The 19,185-nt window shown below is 43.1% G+C and overlaps 1 protein-coding gene across 4 annotated transcripts in view; it reads left to right on the forward strand.

Annotated features, from left to right (window-relative positions):
• Positions 1 to 19,185, forward strand: part of FLNB (filamin B) — a 476,237-nt gene that overhangs the window by 296,754 nt on the left and 160,298 nt on the right. For all 4 annotated transcript variants that reach the window (XM_086939044.1, XM_086939045.1, XM_086939046.1 and 1 more), the window contains exons 22-24: positions 7,618 to 7,791; positions 12,732 to 12,894; positions 17,151 to 17,311. In XM_086939044.1, the coding sequence (XP_086795170.1) occupies positions 7,618 to 7,791; positions 12,732 to 12,894; positions 17,151 to 17,311 (498 nt within the window). The remainder of the gene's footprint in view (positions 1 to 7,617; positions 7,792 to 12,731; positions 12,895 to 17,150; positions 17,312 to 19,185) is intronic.

Genomic DNA, 19,185 nt, shown 5'->3' on the forward strand with positions numbered 1-19,185 from the left:
GGAGAGACTTATTATCCCAACCGTTTGTGTTTTGCATGGTCCAGTCAAGAGGCTGTTATTGTGCAGAGTGTTTTGTCTTGTTGATGTTATCAGAATATTTACGTAGGCAGCGTCAATCAGTTTTATTTTGATTTAGATTAGATGAAAGCCAATTCCAATCAACAATTTGAGAATTTGAGGAGTTGGAAAACCAACAGCGGCGACCATGTGAGGTATTTAATGTAATCCTTACAGCATCAATTTGGGAAGCCTGACTGATTCAGGGGTGCACCTTTCAGCAATGTTGTGATTTTCCACAGACACTGCTTAGCCCGATGATGATCGTTCACCTTTGGTTTCTGTTCATAATCATCGGCTAATAGTACCGTTGGGTACTTCTTCTGTGGCATGTAGGATGTCGTTATCCCGCAAAGACCCTGTTTTGAGAGCACCAATTTTTCAATTGTAGCTGAAGACCAAGTCACCAGCATGGCCTCACAAAGGTCCTCTGATTTAAATTACACAGCCTCTATTCTCAAGGAAGAGAGATGTCTCTGGTCTTTTTGTGTGGTTAAATGTCTCTGAAATGTTATGTCTGTTTAGGACGTCTCTACTGACACTGGATTTATGTTGAGTTTGAAAAGCAGTCTTAGTTTTTCCCTTTGTGTTCCTTGCATCATATGTGTGGAATCAAGAGGAGGCTGTTTGCAATACTGGCATATCTTCTGATAGGTTAAATATTTGTGAACCATTATTAGAAGCCTGAGATGGACCATTAAGAGCAATCCCTTGTGATATGTCCGTGCTGTGATGTTGGTCAATCAATTCCCAGTTAACATCTGATAGTTCCCAGCAATTGATTGCTTTTTGTCCATTGTTGATATCTGATTTCCAGTGCTAATGTGCTCATTGGCCATTGTTTGAAAAGGTGCAGTTGAGTTTGAGGGTTGGGGTTCCAGATGTTTTACCCTTTTGGATGACCGAAGTTGACCTTTTGTGATCTGGTGTATTCAGCAAGAGAGTCATACAAATAGTATTATTCTCATGTTGTGTTTGCCTGTGGCACTGATCAAAGTGAACCTCCTCTTGAGCCTTTAAGTTGTTTGTACATTATCAGCAGAAGCTCCTTGTGTTTGTTAGAAAACTAGGAAAACTTTAGCTGTAGTATCCCTTAGCTTCAGATTTTTACGTTTTGTTACTTCCTTTTTGTGTGTTTTCTTAGTCAATTAAGTTTACTTCTCAAAGAAGTGGAAACTTTGATAGGGTAATTTGATGAAGGACTTGTATTGCAAAGGCTTGAAGTTTCAGAAAATGATAACATTTTTATACCAGATGCAGGGTCAGTGAAGTTGGACAATTCCCTCCCATTGTTCCCTTTGTTTTCCTCATGATCCTGACTTGTTGTTACTTCTGCTATCACACACAATTTAATTGGAGCCAGATGCTCAATTAGGATTGGTTAAAGAAGTACTAATCCTAAGGGTTCCAGAAAGTTGGCGCCCCAGGGTGAGTGACCATTGTAGAGGGAAGAAAATGTGCTTTAATGGATGTAACGTCTTCGACCAGAGTAGACGTAATAGCGGGGAATTCATGCAATTTTTCCACAATGGGGCTACATGTGCATTATAGGGACTGACACTGATTAGCAGTCGAAAGTGGTTTGTTAGACTCACTGAGTAATTATTTTAATGTCTAGTGCAAGTTCCCTGAGCCTGAGTCTATAGCAGCAGTATATTGAGCCAAGGACCCAGCAGACAAATTTGTATATAAAATGTATTCGATTGAAACTCGAGTTCTTTTGATGTAGCATACAATGTTTGGAATAAACTAATCTAGATGTCTTGTTCCAAACCCCTGCTGTACTTGCAGGGTAGTTGCATACCATCTTCTGAATTGCATGCCATAAAATGGTTCAAGCTCTCAGTTTCACTGCCGTCCTTTAGTCATTCAGGTGTACAGCCTCTCAAGGTTGTTTCTTTTTCCTGGCTAAACCGAGCGTTTAATGTACTTGGAGGCAGGGGTTTGTCAAAAAAGGATGAAGAGTGCTCACTTGTGACCTCGGGTATTGGGGAAGCAGGGAAAAGTGTGCTTTCCACAGGGGAAAAAGGAAGAATCGGTTTTGCTGTCATCAAGACTTCCTTATTTTTTTCTAGATAAGGCCCAGGTTTTTATTTGTGGGGATTTTAAAGGAGGTTTGGGTCTGTGCGCCAGGCCATTAGACTTTTCTTTCTTTTTTGACTACATGGATCCAGAGTCCATAGTACCCCAGAAGAGTTACTTCCACTCAGGGTGGACCTGAGCCCCAAAGATTAGTAACACTTCTTGCTCAAAAATTCCTCAGAAGCACTCCCAATTATGTGCTTCGAAGGGGGCAAGGTCGCATGGGATCCCAGTCACTGAGATGCAAGGGGCAAAGGAGTAGGAAGCAAGAAGGGGGGGCTCACCGGGCCGGCGATCTGCAATAGGATCTGGATGAGCTGCTTCCAGAGACACAGGGCTCAACCGTAATATGGCAGCATCTACAACTGCCGCTCCCCTATTTACTCTACTTTTTGTCACTCTGCAGTCCAGCAGAGCTGATCCGAGGCTTACCAGGTATGGGCCATTCCCAATGACGATAGCCAGAGTCATCTGTAACTTATTAAAAGAGCTGAGCTGTGTGGGATTCAAGTCCTCCTGCCCGCTCCTGCATGCTCGTGGATCTGCACTGGGACCACCGGGATTGCCGAAGCCGTCCACCCTCATCACCTGCCTCCAGGCACCTGACGCTTGCCGTCTCTCTTCACCCCCTTCGCACCTAGTTCTTATAACACAGCAATGATAGGACCCCCATCCAGTCCCAGTTCAGGAGGGCAAATGAACGATTGAAGAACGAAGGGGCCGGGTCGGCAGAACGGAGAGGCTGGAGATGGCTACAAAGTGCAGGGTGCCAAGTATGCAATGGTGTCTCTTCTCCTCTCAATCCTTAGAACCGGAAACACAAATGAGACATGCAAACACAAATGGGTACACAATTACAGCGTGGAGGTTGTTTAAGTGACTCAGGTACGTCAGCAAATAGGTAAGGAAAAAGCACTGTTTTCCTTAGAAAGCCCTCACCCACCGACCTAGTCGGTGGCATGCTTCATCATCGGGCCCACCACAGTGGCACCGAATGTGCCCCGGGTGTGCTACAACGCCAGGTGACTGCGGAGCTGGTATATTGCTGAGTGTGCAGTGAAGGGGTGTGATAAGTGAAGATTAAAATGCTATACAAGAGGTCCCAGCACCCGAGGGTTAACAATATTTAATAAACTGGGCCTCTGTTAGCAGGTTAAAAAGGCAAAAGGACGTTAAAGGAGTGTTACAATGACCTCCGGCGTCCAGTGTGGTCTACATGTTTCAGCCAGTGCCTTTTAATTCTAAGCTGGCTTTCCTCAGGACCAAAGAGAAATGTGAAAAGGTGCAAAATTATAATAAACTTAACTTAAGTGTGTGTCTGATTTTTACTATGTGTTGCGCACGCTAAGGCGCTGTAACTGTTAGAGGGGGATTCCCTCAAGCTTTTTCTGTTATTTCTCAGTAAAAAGCCTCATGGGTCGCCTGGCAGAGAAAGAGACCGAGTAGTTCGGTCTGGTTCCTCCTGGGACCTAGTAGTCCATCCGCGGCGCCCGATATGCCAGCCCACCTTCAGACCATAATCTCTCTGCTGTTTGATCTGGAGTTTTCGCTCAGTCTCACTAAAGATGCATCTCCAGCCCTCTCAGGAATTGCACTTTATCAGGGCAGAACTGGTCACTCTAGCTCCCAAGGACTCTCCACCTTTCTGGTGAATTCAGGATATTCAGGCTTGGGTCCTTCTGTTTTAGGAGGTAGCGATTCTTCTGGCCCTGGTATTTAAGCCCAGACTGGCTGCACCGGACACCGGGCATGGCTTGTAAGGGGTCGCTCATTTTATTGCTGGTGGTTTTGTTGCTGGAGCCTGAGGTGCTTCAACACTTTACATAAAATGCATAACAAATGATTTTAACGTGTCCCCATATAAACCACGCTCACTTCAAAACCATTTATTTTTGCATTTGGTCAGTTTCAGTCTCCTGCGGCATTGTCACATATAGCCCTGACTTTCCAGGTATTCAGGGTGAAGGAGCTGGGCGCCTTCACTTCAATTGGGCATAGCACAGGGGAATCTTCTCAGCAATGTTTGGAAATTTCAAGAGGTACCTGTTGCCAACATCTGCTTTGCACAAGATGCTTCTATTCCCTCCTGGCAGTGGCTGCAATGGTGACTGATGCAAATTCCCTTGGCTGCGGTCATCATCTTGGGACATCCTGAGCAAAAGTCTCAACTCAATCTGTTTGAGCTCCATGCTATGCGGCCGACTCTGAAGACGTTCCTTCCATCCCTCTGCATTTGGTCAATTCAGGTTTTGATGCACAACATACCCACGATATGGCATGAGAGCCAAGGATGAGAGGCAAGAGATCCATGTTCTGGACAAAGAATCTGAACTGTGAAACACCTTTGGGTGACTAGGCATGCATGATAACTGAGCAAGACATATCCAAGGTAGGGGCCCATGAATGAACACAATCTATTTGACGGGGAGCACTTGGTGTGGTTACCCTTAGACCTCTTCCACTAGCCTAGCTGAGGACCTGGTGGAGCTGATAAAGGGGAGCACGACCTGTCCCTGAAAGAAATGCTGGTTAAATCGGCAACACAAAAAAGAAGTCTCAGCTGAAATCCAAATAGATGACTAAGGATGTAGAGTTGGAGTCTCCAAGATCCACAAATGCTTAAATCATATGGCTAAGTCCTTTATTTAGGAGTCTTTTCGTGGAATAATGGAGGACTCCTTATCTTTGCCTGAGGAACTGGCTGGAGTCACACAGGAGGTCAGAAAGAGGGTGAGGGTCTGAGGGAAACCAGTATCTTCCTTGGAGGAGACAGGAGGTCGGCACTATGATGACCTGAAGTTCCCTCACCAACAGCCAATCTCCATGAAGGGATGAAATATACAATTAAAGGCCCCCCTGGAAGATTTTGTGATAGGCCCCACAGGAACAATGTGAGGATCAGAGATGTGCCGCCAGGAATGGAGGGAAAGGGTATAGAGTAATGTGGTTCTGCTGCTTAGCTCTCTAATACCATTGGGTGCGCTGATGTCCTTGGAGCTAGGCTGAACACCTCAATAGTTGATGTATCCTCCATGGGCAGGACGTGCCCCAGAAATTCTGACTAGAGCCCAACACTATGTCCAGAAAGAGAAAGTAATGAAGGCATCCAGGTGCAGGCGGACTTTTCTTTTGAAGGCCACAAAGTTCTCTTAATCCAAAAATCTCTTGGCAAAGAGGTACTTGTTTTCTTTCATGATAGTTTAATCGCACCTAGACAATTGCTTACTGGTGTGGGTACCTTTAGCAACTATTCTTTCAGTGGAAGCACCAGGCATATATGACCAAATGTCTGAAAGAGGTGAAGCAGATCCTTGGACTGGAAGCAGAATCTAGTGAGGATACAAATGACTTGGCTACACTGACAAGGGAGAACCAGTGCCACCTCAGGAAGGAAGGGTGAGAGAAGATCACTAAGCAGTGTAGTGGGTCAAGACCTACAGAGCTTACAGTGTAACAGCAGAGACTGGCCATGGTTGAGAGCTTCAGGAGAGCAAATGGGGCCATAGAGGAGGTCATCCCATAGTGAGTCCGTTGCACTATAGAATTAACAAAGAAAGACTTCACGGACCGTTCTAAATGGTATCTAGTGGTAAACATTAACAATACATAGAGTGGACTTAATGTGGAGGTGGGGGGAAATGCGGACCAGTTGGTACGGGTATGATTGCAAGTTCTTTGATTCAATGGGTTGTTAATGTTGGCATTAAGAGGATGTCAGAACTCACTATCCACTTGGGAGAACCAGAGGCTTTCTTATTCTCCCATGTTCTTGGTTGAGGGCCATCATGTTTAACAATATTGTGTGGGGGTTAAGGGCATATTCTGAAAATATCATCTGGGAGGGACATCCTAGGCAAGACATCTCAACTCAACAGACAGATGAACATTATGTTCATATAAATTCAAACTTGTATCTCGTAATGTGAAGGACACCAGTAAAAGGTATTGACTCTGGAGTTACATATGCTCTCAAGACCCAGATGTCATCCATTTCCAAGAATCCCACCTCCTACCCAGAGCCCTTGGAGCTCTTCCAATGGGGTCAGTTTAAGTCTTTTTGAGAACTTATAATCTAATTAAGGCTTAAAGCATTTAATAGATTCCAGTTCTTACAGTTACTCCATTTAGGGGTTATACCCTGTCAGTTAAGATGCTGCATTCAGACTGCTAACCAAGATAGAAACCTACATTGGGAAATGTGATGATTCCCTTTGGTAAATATCCAACATATACAATATCCTCCAGAAGAGAAAGCATGAAAACACTTGGGCAACAGGAGAGATGGGGGCATCCCTACTGAACGCACCAGGTTATAAGGATTGTTCTGATCTTTGTGACACTATCCCACACATCTTCAAAAGCATCCCATACTGAGAATCCGCATGCAGATTATGTATCAGTGGTGTTTGATCCCAGAGTGCCTTCATAGGATCTTCCCCTCAATTCCCAACAAATTCCGGAGCTGTAACACTGAGGTAGCGTCCTTTTTTACATATCTGGGGGAAATGAGTTTCAATCTAAACTTCTGAAAGGAGGTCCTGGGGCACATTAAGGGGTGTTGGTTCCCAATTCCAGAGGACCTGGGCTTCATCATGTTGGGCTTAGACATTACCCAACTTGATGGTATAAACATAGAAACAAGGATGTTGTTGCAAATGTGGTGTACTGCAAAGATGCATATTGTCCTTTGTGTAAAATCAAGGGCGATGCCAAAGATTGCCTTATGGTTCCTTAGAATGTGGCAGGTTCTGGCCTGGAGAAATTTACACAGGACTTGCTGGACACAAAGGTCAAGTTCATGAAAGTATATAACCCGCTTTATTTTATGAGATTGAAATATGCTTCTTCGAGCCCTTCAATGTTAACATAACTGGTTTTGGTAGGTGGGCCTTGGTGCCCCATCTACATGAAGAATGTGTGCTGTTGGTGCCCTGTATGCTGGGTAATGCTGAACTAGTATTTCTCCTTTTAAACCGGAAAGAGCAGGGAATGGGCAGTGATGGGGATGGTTGTGTTATTATTAGGCAGCCTGACTTGCATCACTGTGATTTTTTGAAAATCTTAAAAAACAAAATTCCTGGAAAAAAATGTCTGGAGGTCCCTCATTTTAAGAGTCTGAGCACGATTTGACATACATTAAGCTGTGCTTGGTTTCGGAAAAGTGATTTGATTGAAGTTTCACTACACTTTACCAAGCATTTGAGTTTATGATATAAGTTTCTCAAAAATATAAATGTCCATAACTTTTTGTTATCGGTAGTAGGAATAAGTAGTATCCCACTGAAATCTGCATGCATTTTAGCACTTTATATGTTCACGTCTTACTTGAAAATAAAAAACATTTTTGTGAATTGAGCTGTCAATGCCTAATACTGTTTCTAGTAGAATTTGTGTTTCTGACTCACATTGAATGAAAATATATGTTTGATATTGATTCATGTTGATTGACTTATTTGTATAATTATAACCCTTCCTTAGATGTCTTCAGAGAAGCTACTACAAGTTTTATGGTTGACGCCCGACCTCTGACAAAAACTGGAGGTGACCACATTAAGGCCCATATCACTAATCCTTCAGGTGCCTCCACTGATTGCCTCGTCAAGGACAATGCTGATGGAACATATGCTGTCGAGTACACTCCCTTTGAAAAAGGTAACCAGCAGTGATTATAATATGTTTAGAGCTTGTCTCAGAAAAGTAAAAGATGGTGTGACCCATCTTAGAAATCAATTCTGTGGAATTTTAAGCGGCCTAATCCATTTGTCTTTACCTCAATCCTAAAATTATTGGGCATACCTTCATTCTATAGGGATCATGCCTCAAAGAGGCTGGCAGCATTTAACCCAGATTTTTGCCTAGGCTCTGATGCCAAGACAGTTCCTCTGGAGGTTCAGCTTCACCACCTGTGTTTCAAGGAAACCGTACTTATTAAGTCTCAGAAGTTTAAAAATGTTAATTTGCAAGTTGAATCATTTTACAAAACTTTATAGAAGGGCATGGCAGAAAAGTCAGGCCTACCATGTAATGTGATTGTAACCATTTTCCTGCCTTGCTGCTTGAAAGAGTGTCCAAAGGACACCCATATGACCTATATAGACATCAGAGGGAAAAGGACCCTCAGTGCTCATTGTTTGCTCCCCCTGATGGGGTATAACACCCGTCACTAACAGGGGGTGGGGGGAATAGTTTGTCCATAGTCAGTCATTTCTTGATACTGGTCAACTCCTTACTGGAGCAGCTGGTGCACACTTCTGAGCCTCCTCATTAATGTACATGTGATGTCATTAGTGACATCACACACATATTGACTGGGCCAGGGAGGCACTCCCTAGCCCCTTCCAGGTCTATCAAGGATCCAACTTGTGGTCAGGACAATGGGAGGGGCTATTACTGCTCTCAGTTCACGCCCACCAGCTGAAGGCCCTTTATTCTGTGGGAGAGAGGGCAGGAGGAGCTACAAAGCTCCTCTTATCCTCCCTCCCACCATGCCTCCCACACCAGCAACAGAAAAAACAAACCAGGCAGTGGGGATTGGAAGGGGATATAGGAGGATTATTGTTCAGTTTGAGACAGCTCTTTTGTCTCCCAGTACTTCTTTGTCCAGGAGGAAGGAGCTGTGAGTTTGAGCCCCAGCAGTGATCCAGATGCTATATAGATCTTTTCTTATCCTAAGGGGGAAAAAGAATTCCAAACAGTTCATATACCCCCGCTGGGTGTGGTTGTAGACAGACATACCCACACACAGACACACCCCCTTTTTACTCACTGGAGCACAGAAAGACTTCGTCAAGGAGCGTAGACAAGAACTCTGCTCCTTACTGGGGCATAGCAAAAGCATTTATGAACCAGGACGAGCGGTGTGACGTGTATTGATACCACGTTTCTTACCCAAATGCACCAAACATATCAAACAATGGGAACAAAATATAATTTCCTCATTTTTCTGTGACTAAGTTCTAGAATTTGTAGTGAACAGCAAAACTCTTGCCACCCAGTGTTCCCACATTTTTTCCAATAAAAAAGTACCTCACATTTGAGGGTGGGCCTAGCGTAACAGACAGGAACTGGTTAAATATCTGACCATGTGCTGTCAATATTGTGTCTATGTGCTGTTCACATAGCCAAGTTTGGCCTATTTCTCTTATGTGTAATTGGCCCAATCACATGTGGGGTGCTTTTTGTGAGCGAACTGTGTAAATATTGGAATGTAGGACTCTTTTCATTTGCCAGAATTTCTGCAGTTTTCTGCAACAGAAAGAGGAAGATTTTTTTTTTAACCTTTACTTTTACTTTTGCAGAGAGTTTTGGGTATACAACTATTTAAATTCCAGCATGCCATATCACAGTGGATTCCTCTGTGTCTCTAGATTTCACAAATGGTTGGTAGGTTCCCTTGTGACACTGAGGCAAGATGGGCCATCCTCCTGGAATTTCAACCATCAAAAACATTTCCTGGCATTTAGTGCCTTAATCACTGCTTAAACTCACCTCTCTAATAACCCCACTCTCAGAACCTCTAGAGAAACCTAGATTTGGATCATACCTTAGGAAGGATCTCTTCCTGATAGAAGGGTTTTGTGGGCAATTATTTTTTTCGGGGAAAAAACATGCTAATAATCCAACAAACCTGTTCAGCAGGATCTAACAGCCTGTCAATCAGTTTGGGGGAGGTCTGATACCCAGTTTTAAAAGCCTTAGATAGTTTAAATGTTACAAATGTGGCCTAATTTTATATATAGCCCATGGGAGACATCTTTGATCCAAAGATAGATACCCCAATCTGGGATTTCGCTTGCAGCTCTATCTAAGTTTCTAAAATGCATTACTCTCAGTTTGTCTGTATGTCGTCTAAACCATAGAAAACCCATACCTGTCTGGTAAGACCTTGCTCCGGAGACCCAATGGTGCAGAGTTGGGGGGGGATCAAGCCTTTGCAGGGATATGTGCTTGAGCAACCTACTGCCGATGGTTAGCAAAAAAACTCTGGCACCAATGTGCTCAAGCATCCTTGTAGTAAAAGGGTTAATATCTATTATAAAATGTAACAATCATGTTATGTAACCGGATGTGCCACAAAATGAATTGCATGCTTTTTCAAACAGATCTTTATTTGCTGCCACCACTATAACTTGTTCTTATTTTAGGAGTGAGCATCTAGATAGTGCTCTCTTCTTGCCAATTGAATGTCAACATTCTGCTGGATTAGACATCCTGAGAATGCATTTAAATCGTATAAAGACCTTCAGTTCACTAATTGCTTTATAATGGTATAGCAGACTGAATCTGATCACCCAGCCTTCAAGTTCACAAATGTATCCGATCCTGGCACCACTATCTATTAGAGTGAGGATGGTATGAAATCAGTGGCTCCCTTGAAGGTACAGGAGTATTTCCTAAAATTAACAACAAGATTTCCAAAAAGGCCCTGGGAATAATTGGGCAGGCGGGCAGCCAGGTTGCCATTGTATGCGCCGGCTATGCCGCTGCTATATCATTCAGGCATTTCGGTGTCTGGTGAGATAGGGGGGTTACAGGTTCTGAGGGAAGCTGGACTTCAGACTATGGGGGACCTTTTCCCTGGTGCATCGTTTCTTCCCCTGCAGGCCATGACGGCCCGCTCCACTAACGCCACTATGTCTACCTTTATATATGTTAGGCTTCGGGCTGCGGTGCATACTCTATATCCAACATACCCGGAGGAGCCGTTGGCCCTTGGGGCTTTACAATTGCTTTACACTGCCACGGATAGGTCTAAATTGCCATCTAAACTGTATCGAGCTGCACAGGAAGATGAGGGAGGGGGCGCAGTCCTGGCTAGAGCCAGATGGGATAGAAGTCTCCCAAAACCATTGAGTGATGACGAATGGACTGAATGTTGTGCTATGACAGGGGGGTACATGATCAATGGTAATTTTCGGCTTCTGCATTATAAATAAATACATCAGTGGTACTACACGCCGGTTCAGCTGGTTAGGTTTGGCCTTCGCGAGTCTGCCCACTGTGTCCGATGCGGAGAGGATGACGCTGACTTTGTACACCTGGCCTGGGGCTGTTTGCGCGTGTATGACTTCTGGAAGGCGGTGTCTGAGACGCTTACTGCCATGGCATCGACCGAAGTTGCGTTGGATGTGCGCCTTTGCCTCCTGGGAATAGCTTCTGGTATATCGGCAAAGTCTAGAAGATTTGTAGTGTTGGCGCTCCAACTGGCCAAGCGAAGAGTGGCTATGAGTTGGGGAGGGAGGAGAGCGCCTGACGTGCGACTGTGGCTGAATGACATAGCTTATTGTAGAGATCAACTGAATTGTTACTATGAGGGGCTCCCAGAGAAGGCACGACCACGGGATATATGGACTCCATTTACGCTCTATATGCTCTCCCTAGATGACACTGATAGCGAGAGGAGTGTGAGTGCTGCCTTATCTGAAGGAGGTGCTGAACCCGAATGAGTACTGACTGAGGGAGCGTGTGCCGTCTGTCCTGCACGATATCTTTGAGCTATGGAAGTACTTGGGGGTCCCACAAGCACCATAATTGGCCAGAGAGACCTACTGCTTGTACGGGTGCTTGCCGTTGTTTTGACCCACGGTAAATAGGTCTATCAACGATTGCCTGCCCAGGTTAATACCCACCTACCACCACTGGGGTTGATTACATTATGGACACTGTATCTTACAGGTTCGGACTACTCACAAGGACCAGGATCGGGGGGGTTGGGGGTGGAGGGTGGATTGGGTTCTATGTTTGCTTGAGTTTGGTTCTTCAAAATGTAAAATGAGACCGAGATACCATCAGGGCGCTACGGCCACAGTCTTATGGTGTACTTTGAACATTTTTACTATGAACACCTGTTGTGCCTTCACGAGTTGTGCCTTACTAGACTATAACCTTTTACTAGTGATGTATATTCCTGGACTCGTCTGTTTCGGCTGGTACACTGATTGCGGCCGGCCCTATCAGTGGGTTGTAGGCACACCGCTGTGTATATGTATAATGTGCAATAAAGGTCTACCAAAAAAAAAAAAAAAAAAAAAAGATTTCCAAAAAGGCAAATCAGGCCTATCCCTTCGCACACAAGGATGTCGCAGCTTCTTCTCTGGTCACCAAATAAGTGCAAAACCTTCCTGTTCTGTGTAATCCAATGTTTTCTTTGAATAATTAACGTGATAACAAATATTTATGGAGGATTTCCTTAAACAGGATGAAAAGCATTTACTCTTCTGATAAACGTCCCGTGTTCACTTAATTTATATTTTGATTAAGCAGACAGTGTATCACTGTGATGCCCTTCCAGCATATGACTCAAATATAGTTTATTTACAGTTGATTGAAAGTAGATGATGACCTCTTTTGGCAATTGGGCCAATCAGTGTTACTTTGAAATAATTTCTGAAGCCTTCCTTGAAGCAGTGGCTGTTATATTTTGTTCTTCTGCATGTCCCAGTGTGTGCCAGCGTGCTAAATCCATTTGCACGGTAAAACCAATGTGAAAAAAAGTGAAGAATTAATTGTTTCCTGTCTGACGTTTCCATTGAAAATGTGTGATTATTCAGCATGGAAACAACCTATGCTTACATTTCGATTTATTTTAAAAGGTATTCACGCAGTTGATGTGACCTATGATGACGAGCCGCTTCTCAATAGTCCCTTTAAAGTGGGCGTCACCGAAGGCTGCTATCCATCACATGTCCAGGCTCAAGGAACTGGACTGAAAGAAGGACTCACAAACAAACCAAATGCCTTTTCAGTCATCACCAGGTAATTCAGACACTATGATTTATTCTTTTACAGTCTTGGAGTCTTTTTCCTGCTCTTCCATAGACCATTAAGTATCATATACATTGTGTCAGGATCCGAGTTGTTTTGCTGTAGGTGCACTTAATAAATATCAAAACACATAAACCATGGAGGCCATCCACGGTAGGGAACTAGAGGCTATGGGGCCTCAAGGGTGAACTGGCCTCCAGTCGCAGACTGTTGCAAACAAAAGAGCCACCCAAGTAAAAAAAAACTATAAAGATATTCAATCAGCACATTATGCATCATGCTCATGTTATGTCAGCCTGGTATTGGACATACAGTTCAATTGAAAAACCCAGATTCATGGATCCATAAATAGATAGAAGTGCCTCCCTGACTCTAGGGTGTAGGCCGCTCTTCATCAAAGGGGTTTTTGAAGAGCGAGGGGAGTCCTTTGATGAAGCATGACACCAGTGGCCGCATTACACAGCAGCACATTTTCCTTCATTGCACTGGGTGCATCTTTTACCAGATGTGCCCAGTGCAATGAAGGAAAATGCGCTGCATTATGGGGAATGCACTGCTCCCAGGGTAACTGCGAACTTGTGCTGCCCTGGGAGCAGCGCATTCATGTGAAATAAGGAGCGGCTGCTTTAAAGCCAGTCCGTGTTTCACTGTGCAGGCGGCAACCCGCCTGCACTTTTAAACGGGAATAGAGATCCTCTTGCAGGTTGGTGTAGTCAGTGACTGCACCTGCCTGCAAGGGGATGTCTGGGGGGATCCATAGGACCCCCTTTACCCCCTGGAGAGTGCTGTTCTCAGGAGGCTGATTCACAATGTGCCACCTTTTAGGTGGAGAACTGTCAGCGCGCCTCCTGAGGGCCTCTTAGCCTCTGCATCCACATTGGTAATACAAGGCAAAGGGATTGCCTCATTTGCAAGGAGCACTCCCCCATGCACATGAGGTAACTCCCCCTTGAAGATAGCGCTGGTGCTTTATGTGTGCCAGCTCTTTTGGTATTACAGAAGGGGGCCACACAAGCATCAGTGGCACCTTCTGAAATGCCAAAGTGCCCCGGGGGCGTGCAAAGCTGGCGCAAACGCCTCTTGTGCCCCCGGGGCACTTTATGTAATACTCCCCCTGGTGGTGTGTGAAGACATCCCGTCACATTTTTGTGTATATCCAATAATAGGCTGGCGTAACATGAGCATGGTGCGTAATGGGCTGATTTAATATCTTTATAGTTTCTTCACACATATGGCTCCTTTATGTGTAACACACACTTAATAAATACACATATAGTATGCCTGACATATACTTCTTAGGTGTAGGCTTTCATCCTTCACTAAAAAGAAACCCATGGAACCTACATTCTCTTGGAAAGTGACCATTCTTTTAGCACTAAATCATTTCACTCTCTCTTCTAGTTGGGACATAGAAAGTGTCTATCCACATATGCATACATTCTCTCTAGAAAATACAGTTATTATGTTAAGCATTCCTTCTTCCTGTGGGAACGTACAGTGTGTCTGTTCACTCACTTTCAGTCTCACTTGAAAATATGAAGGCTATGTCTACCATTTCTTCCTGACCTTATTTGGTCACATATAGACACTGCCAACTATAGCTCTCATTTAATTAGCTTCCTTGGACTTTGTCTCCCACAGGACTTACTTGGTTTAAAGTATTTTGCTGGGTATATGTGAAAACCTCCATTTTAGTTCCTAACAACAATGGTATACCAACTTCCCAGCCCATTAGGTGGGATCTAATGTACCTTGTCATCTTAGGGTCCCATATCCGACTGTCTGATCTCCCAATTTAGAACTCCCACCTTCCTGCAATAAATGCTAGGATTCATCGTGGATGGAGTGTTGTATCCTGTTGCTGAGATTTTTTGTGGCTGTTCATGAAAGCATTGATTTGTGAACAAGAGAGTCCTTTGTTTTTGATTTCATGCTGATTAGGAGCCATTAATAGTGAGCAGTTTGCTCAGAGTCCAAAATGGAGGACAATTGTAGTACTTAGATGTAGCAATGGCACATGCTGATCATTGACCAAATCTGGGAGTCATCTATGATCGTGAGTTACTCATGGGTTCTGGGATTTTGTCTGTGCTTTGAGTTGGGATTGATTGAACCCACCTGAGAGGTTTTTGATTGGTATGCAGTGGTACTTTGGTTATGGTGAAGTGAGTCTGGCTTAAGAGACTTTTTAAAAAATATCTAATTGGCATTCATCATTTTGAGAGGTTGTGGCAGTGCCTAGGGTTTGCATTTGTTGTACTTTTAGATATCATGTATATATATATATGTGGATGGATATTGTTAGTGTGACCATTGTAAAGAAGGTCATGGCCTCTGATGAACGGCTAGGTGGGGTAGAGGTAAATGATGAGGTTCACAGATAAAAATTATTGATGGGGGTCTAGTAGAAACTGCAGTAGGGCAGAATAAGTCCTAGTTAGTCATTGAGACTAGTGGTGAGCAAGGCTGTGAATAATTAACGTGTAATGATATACCCTAGGTAGCATAGTACATCTTGTGATGTACCTTGGGAGGTTTATTAGCAATACAAGGAATATTTTGTTCTCAGGTGACTGATGATGGAGCTGTCCTTCTTTGGATGATGGTTAATGAAATGCATTCTAGTCAGCACTACATGTCTGCAAATTGTTTTAGTATATCTGTGGGTATGGTGTTTCTGGTTGATTGTTATGCCAGCTCGTGTGAGAGAGAAGGTGGAGATCAAAAGTGAATTTTGTTCTTTGTCTGAAGCAGGTTGTTTTGGGATTTGCTCTTTGGCTGAATCTTGTCACAATGACAAAATGGTCCTCCTTCTATAGTAGTTGTCATTATGATCCGTACATGTTACTTTTTTCTGCATTAGTAGGAGGCACTCTAACAGTACCTCCACCACTTACACCAACGCCAATGATGCACTGGCACCATATTATACTGCCCACATGTTAATTCACTAACCTCATTATCAGTACTAGTTGGTTCGTGGTGGTATTGCATGCAGCCACAGCAAAATCATTTTTTCCATTGAATATATCTTGAAAGAAACAGACAATACTTGGTCGTGGTCCGTGCTATTGCATGGTTATTTTAAACTCATCATAGTGCTGAGGCTTTCCAACCATCGATTATCATGCTTTGGCACTTGACCACCTTCGACTGGATCGTTCATGCTTGTTGTCAACCCACTACAAAATGATTGCCTAAGAGACATAATGAAAAGTCCATCATCCATTTCAGTTAAAAACAACTAAAATGCTTCACTAAAGAGTCTAAGCACTCCCTCCATTTTGTTGACCTTACGATTCCTATACCAATAATGAACTTATTTTTCAATAATCAATACCAACGTATATGCTAAGAGTTCATCATTCATTCCAGTTAATTACCAACATAATAGATGCAGAGAGTGTATTGTGTTCCATGACGTGTAAGAGGCAAAGTCATTAGTGAGTCATGTTGCTGTTCCTTTCTCTTGGCAATTATTAAACTTTGGGCACATGGTTTATGGCATGTTGGTTTTCATGCGGTTTTGTCTTTTTTTAAAGTATTTAACTGAATACAGTATGCAAGGGGTCATTTTTGTGCAGTGACATGATATTCTCTTTGAAGCGGCTGGTAAATATTAGTAATTTCCCCCATGCAATGCATTGTAAAATGCAATCTCTGAAGCAACATGTTTCTCATATCCGTTACGCTACACCGTAGTAACTAGAAGGAGTTGATCTTTGCACTGTTGTAACAAATGATTGACAGTGCATTTATTAGTATAGTTGTTCTAAGTAACGTGTTACGCATGGTTTTCCAAAAATCGGTCCTGGAGGGCCAGATCTATGCCTTATTTTTAAGATAACTACATTTATCTAAATGGAGATATGCTAAAAATCTTGCATTGATCCGGCCCTCCAGGACCGACTTTGGAGAACCCTGTGTTAGAGGTCACCTTAATTTCACTGGTATGATGTCTGTGTGTTGGTAGACATATCTAGCTGGTAATAAAGTGCGGTACGATAAACAATGTGATTCTTTTAGTTTGCCTGCATGCCCATTTCGATATTGAAGATTATCTGGTGGCTTCAAATCATCTCCTAGCTTACTGGGAGAGGGAGTCCTTCCTTTCTGTACTTGTGAAGGACTAATAACAGAAAAAGTGTGTTTGCAAGTGAACATACTTCTGGATACCCTCTATTTCTGTGTCCCTTCATTTATGTTGCTATGGGAAGAAGTTCATCTGATGATTTATATTTCTGCAGAGGTGCCGGAATCGGTGGTCTTGGAATAACCGTTGAGGGCCCATCCGAATCCAAAATGTCATGCAAAGACAACAAAGATGGCAGCTGCAGTGTGGAATACATTCCGTATGTTCCCGGAGACTATGATGTCAACATTACTTATGGAGGAGAGCACATACCAGGTAAGACCTTCATAGCCATGCTTAGTATTTCAAGTTGAGAGGAAGTCCATTGTCTCTAGTTTCTCTTTGCCCTAGGATATTGGTCCAACATGTACTAGTTTATTCAGGCAGACAGTTTGAGGTTCTTGACATGCACCCCCTTTCCTACCTACCTCCAAAATACTGAACTGTCGGGTGTCATGTGCTGCTCAGTGTGTAGCAGTGAAGTCCAATCTAACCAAGAATATTATGGTAAGACAACTACTGGATTCACGTGTTAAAATGAAGATGAGGGAGTGTTGACTTTTAGCAGGCTGCTTATTCCAATGCCTCTTGAGATACAATTAGGGTAAGAACCTTACTTCACAACATTTTGGTCGCAGTCTCCATTTATGAACTTTTCACCTAAAAATCATTGATCTAGATGTATTAATATAATTAGTTCAACAGAACAATGCTACAACACCTTGAATGCATTATGCTACCACAAAAGTCCAGAAATGTTAAGAGTCAGTAAAAACCTTGAAGTATGTGGTCATCCTACATACAACACAGGTCTTAACATTAGGGAGAAGAACATTGTGAAGTATTTAGTTTTTTGTGCTATGCAGAAGCAGAATGCCAAGATCATATCCTTCATCATTAGTGAGGCTATAGTGATGTGGAATCGTTTTGTATTGATCAATGGTTTCGAGCCGCGAGTAGCTTTCTGTTTCACTGGACTGATTTGAATGGTTTGCCTAGGTCTGGTACAAAAGTAAGGGTTTAAAAGCTGTTTCCAAAGATGACCTTCACTTTTTGGCTAATCACTCTCTGGTTAACACACATGCATTTCAATTAATGATGAAGCATGTGTTCCTGATTGGGAACAGTACCAGATGCTCTGAGTAAATATTCACAGCTTGCCAAAAATTTATATTATTGATGTATATTAATGTCTACCCAGAAACAGCGCTTCAGATCAAAATCATGGGAAACCTTATTACAGAATTGACCTTACAGAGAGCCTGTAACTATTTCACAGAAAAAGGATATTTATTCACAAGAGGTTGGAAGTCATTAAAAAATGAAATGTCAATATAGTGTAAAATCTGGGCTACTAAGATGATAAATTCTATTTTTTTTTCTTTGATAGTGGTGCAGTGAGTTAAGGCCTTACGTAACGTGTAAGAGGCAAATCCATGAGTGAGTCATATTGCTGCTCCTTTCTCTTGGCCATTATTAAACTTTGCGCACATGGTTTATGCTTCAGGCTTACGAAATTCCCCTTTCATATTAGCCAGAATGCTTGATTGACAGTTTGTAATTACTCTCTAATCTTTCACTATTTGCAGTTTGGTGTATCATTCCACCATCTGTGAAGTGCTTTTATTGGACTGGATAAGGGATTATTTTACATTTCAAAGGTACACTCATTTATCACTTGCTGGTAAAGTCGATACAAGAGATACTGTGCTACAGCATAGCACAGAGTGGTCACTCATACTGTACCACAACACTAAAGACAACCAGGTAGAGAGAAGCACCAAAGGTGGTGATCGCCAAGCTCAAAGGTAGTGATAGCTGAGCTCAAAGAAGCGCTAAAAGCGAAAATCATTTCTAACACAAAGAAATGCTAAAGGCAGTAGAAAGCAGGTACAATGCAAATAGGTGAGGGTGATGAAGGCAGGGTTGGAAAAAATCAAAATTGCTACTCCCTGCCAAAGAAGACAGCACCTCACAACCAGAGATCGGGCACAACGACCCAGATGTTAGCACACTGCTTGTGCTTGTGCTTGTGCAGGTCCAATGCTGCAGGAGCAGGCTCTTCTTTCGACAGCAGAAAGTTCCACAGGTTATGGTCGCTGCATTCTTAAAACCACCGGCTCCCTTAGACACTGCCACAAAGCAGAATA

The sequence above is a fragment of the Lissotriton vulgaris genome, chromosome 9 (genome assembly GCF_964263255.1).
Source record: "Lissotriton vulgaris chromosome 9, aLisVul1.2, whole genome shotgun sequence".
NCBI lineage: Eukaryota > Metazoa > Chordata > Amphibia > Caudata > Salamandridae > Lissotriton > Lissotriton vulgaris.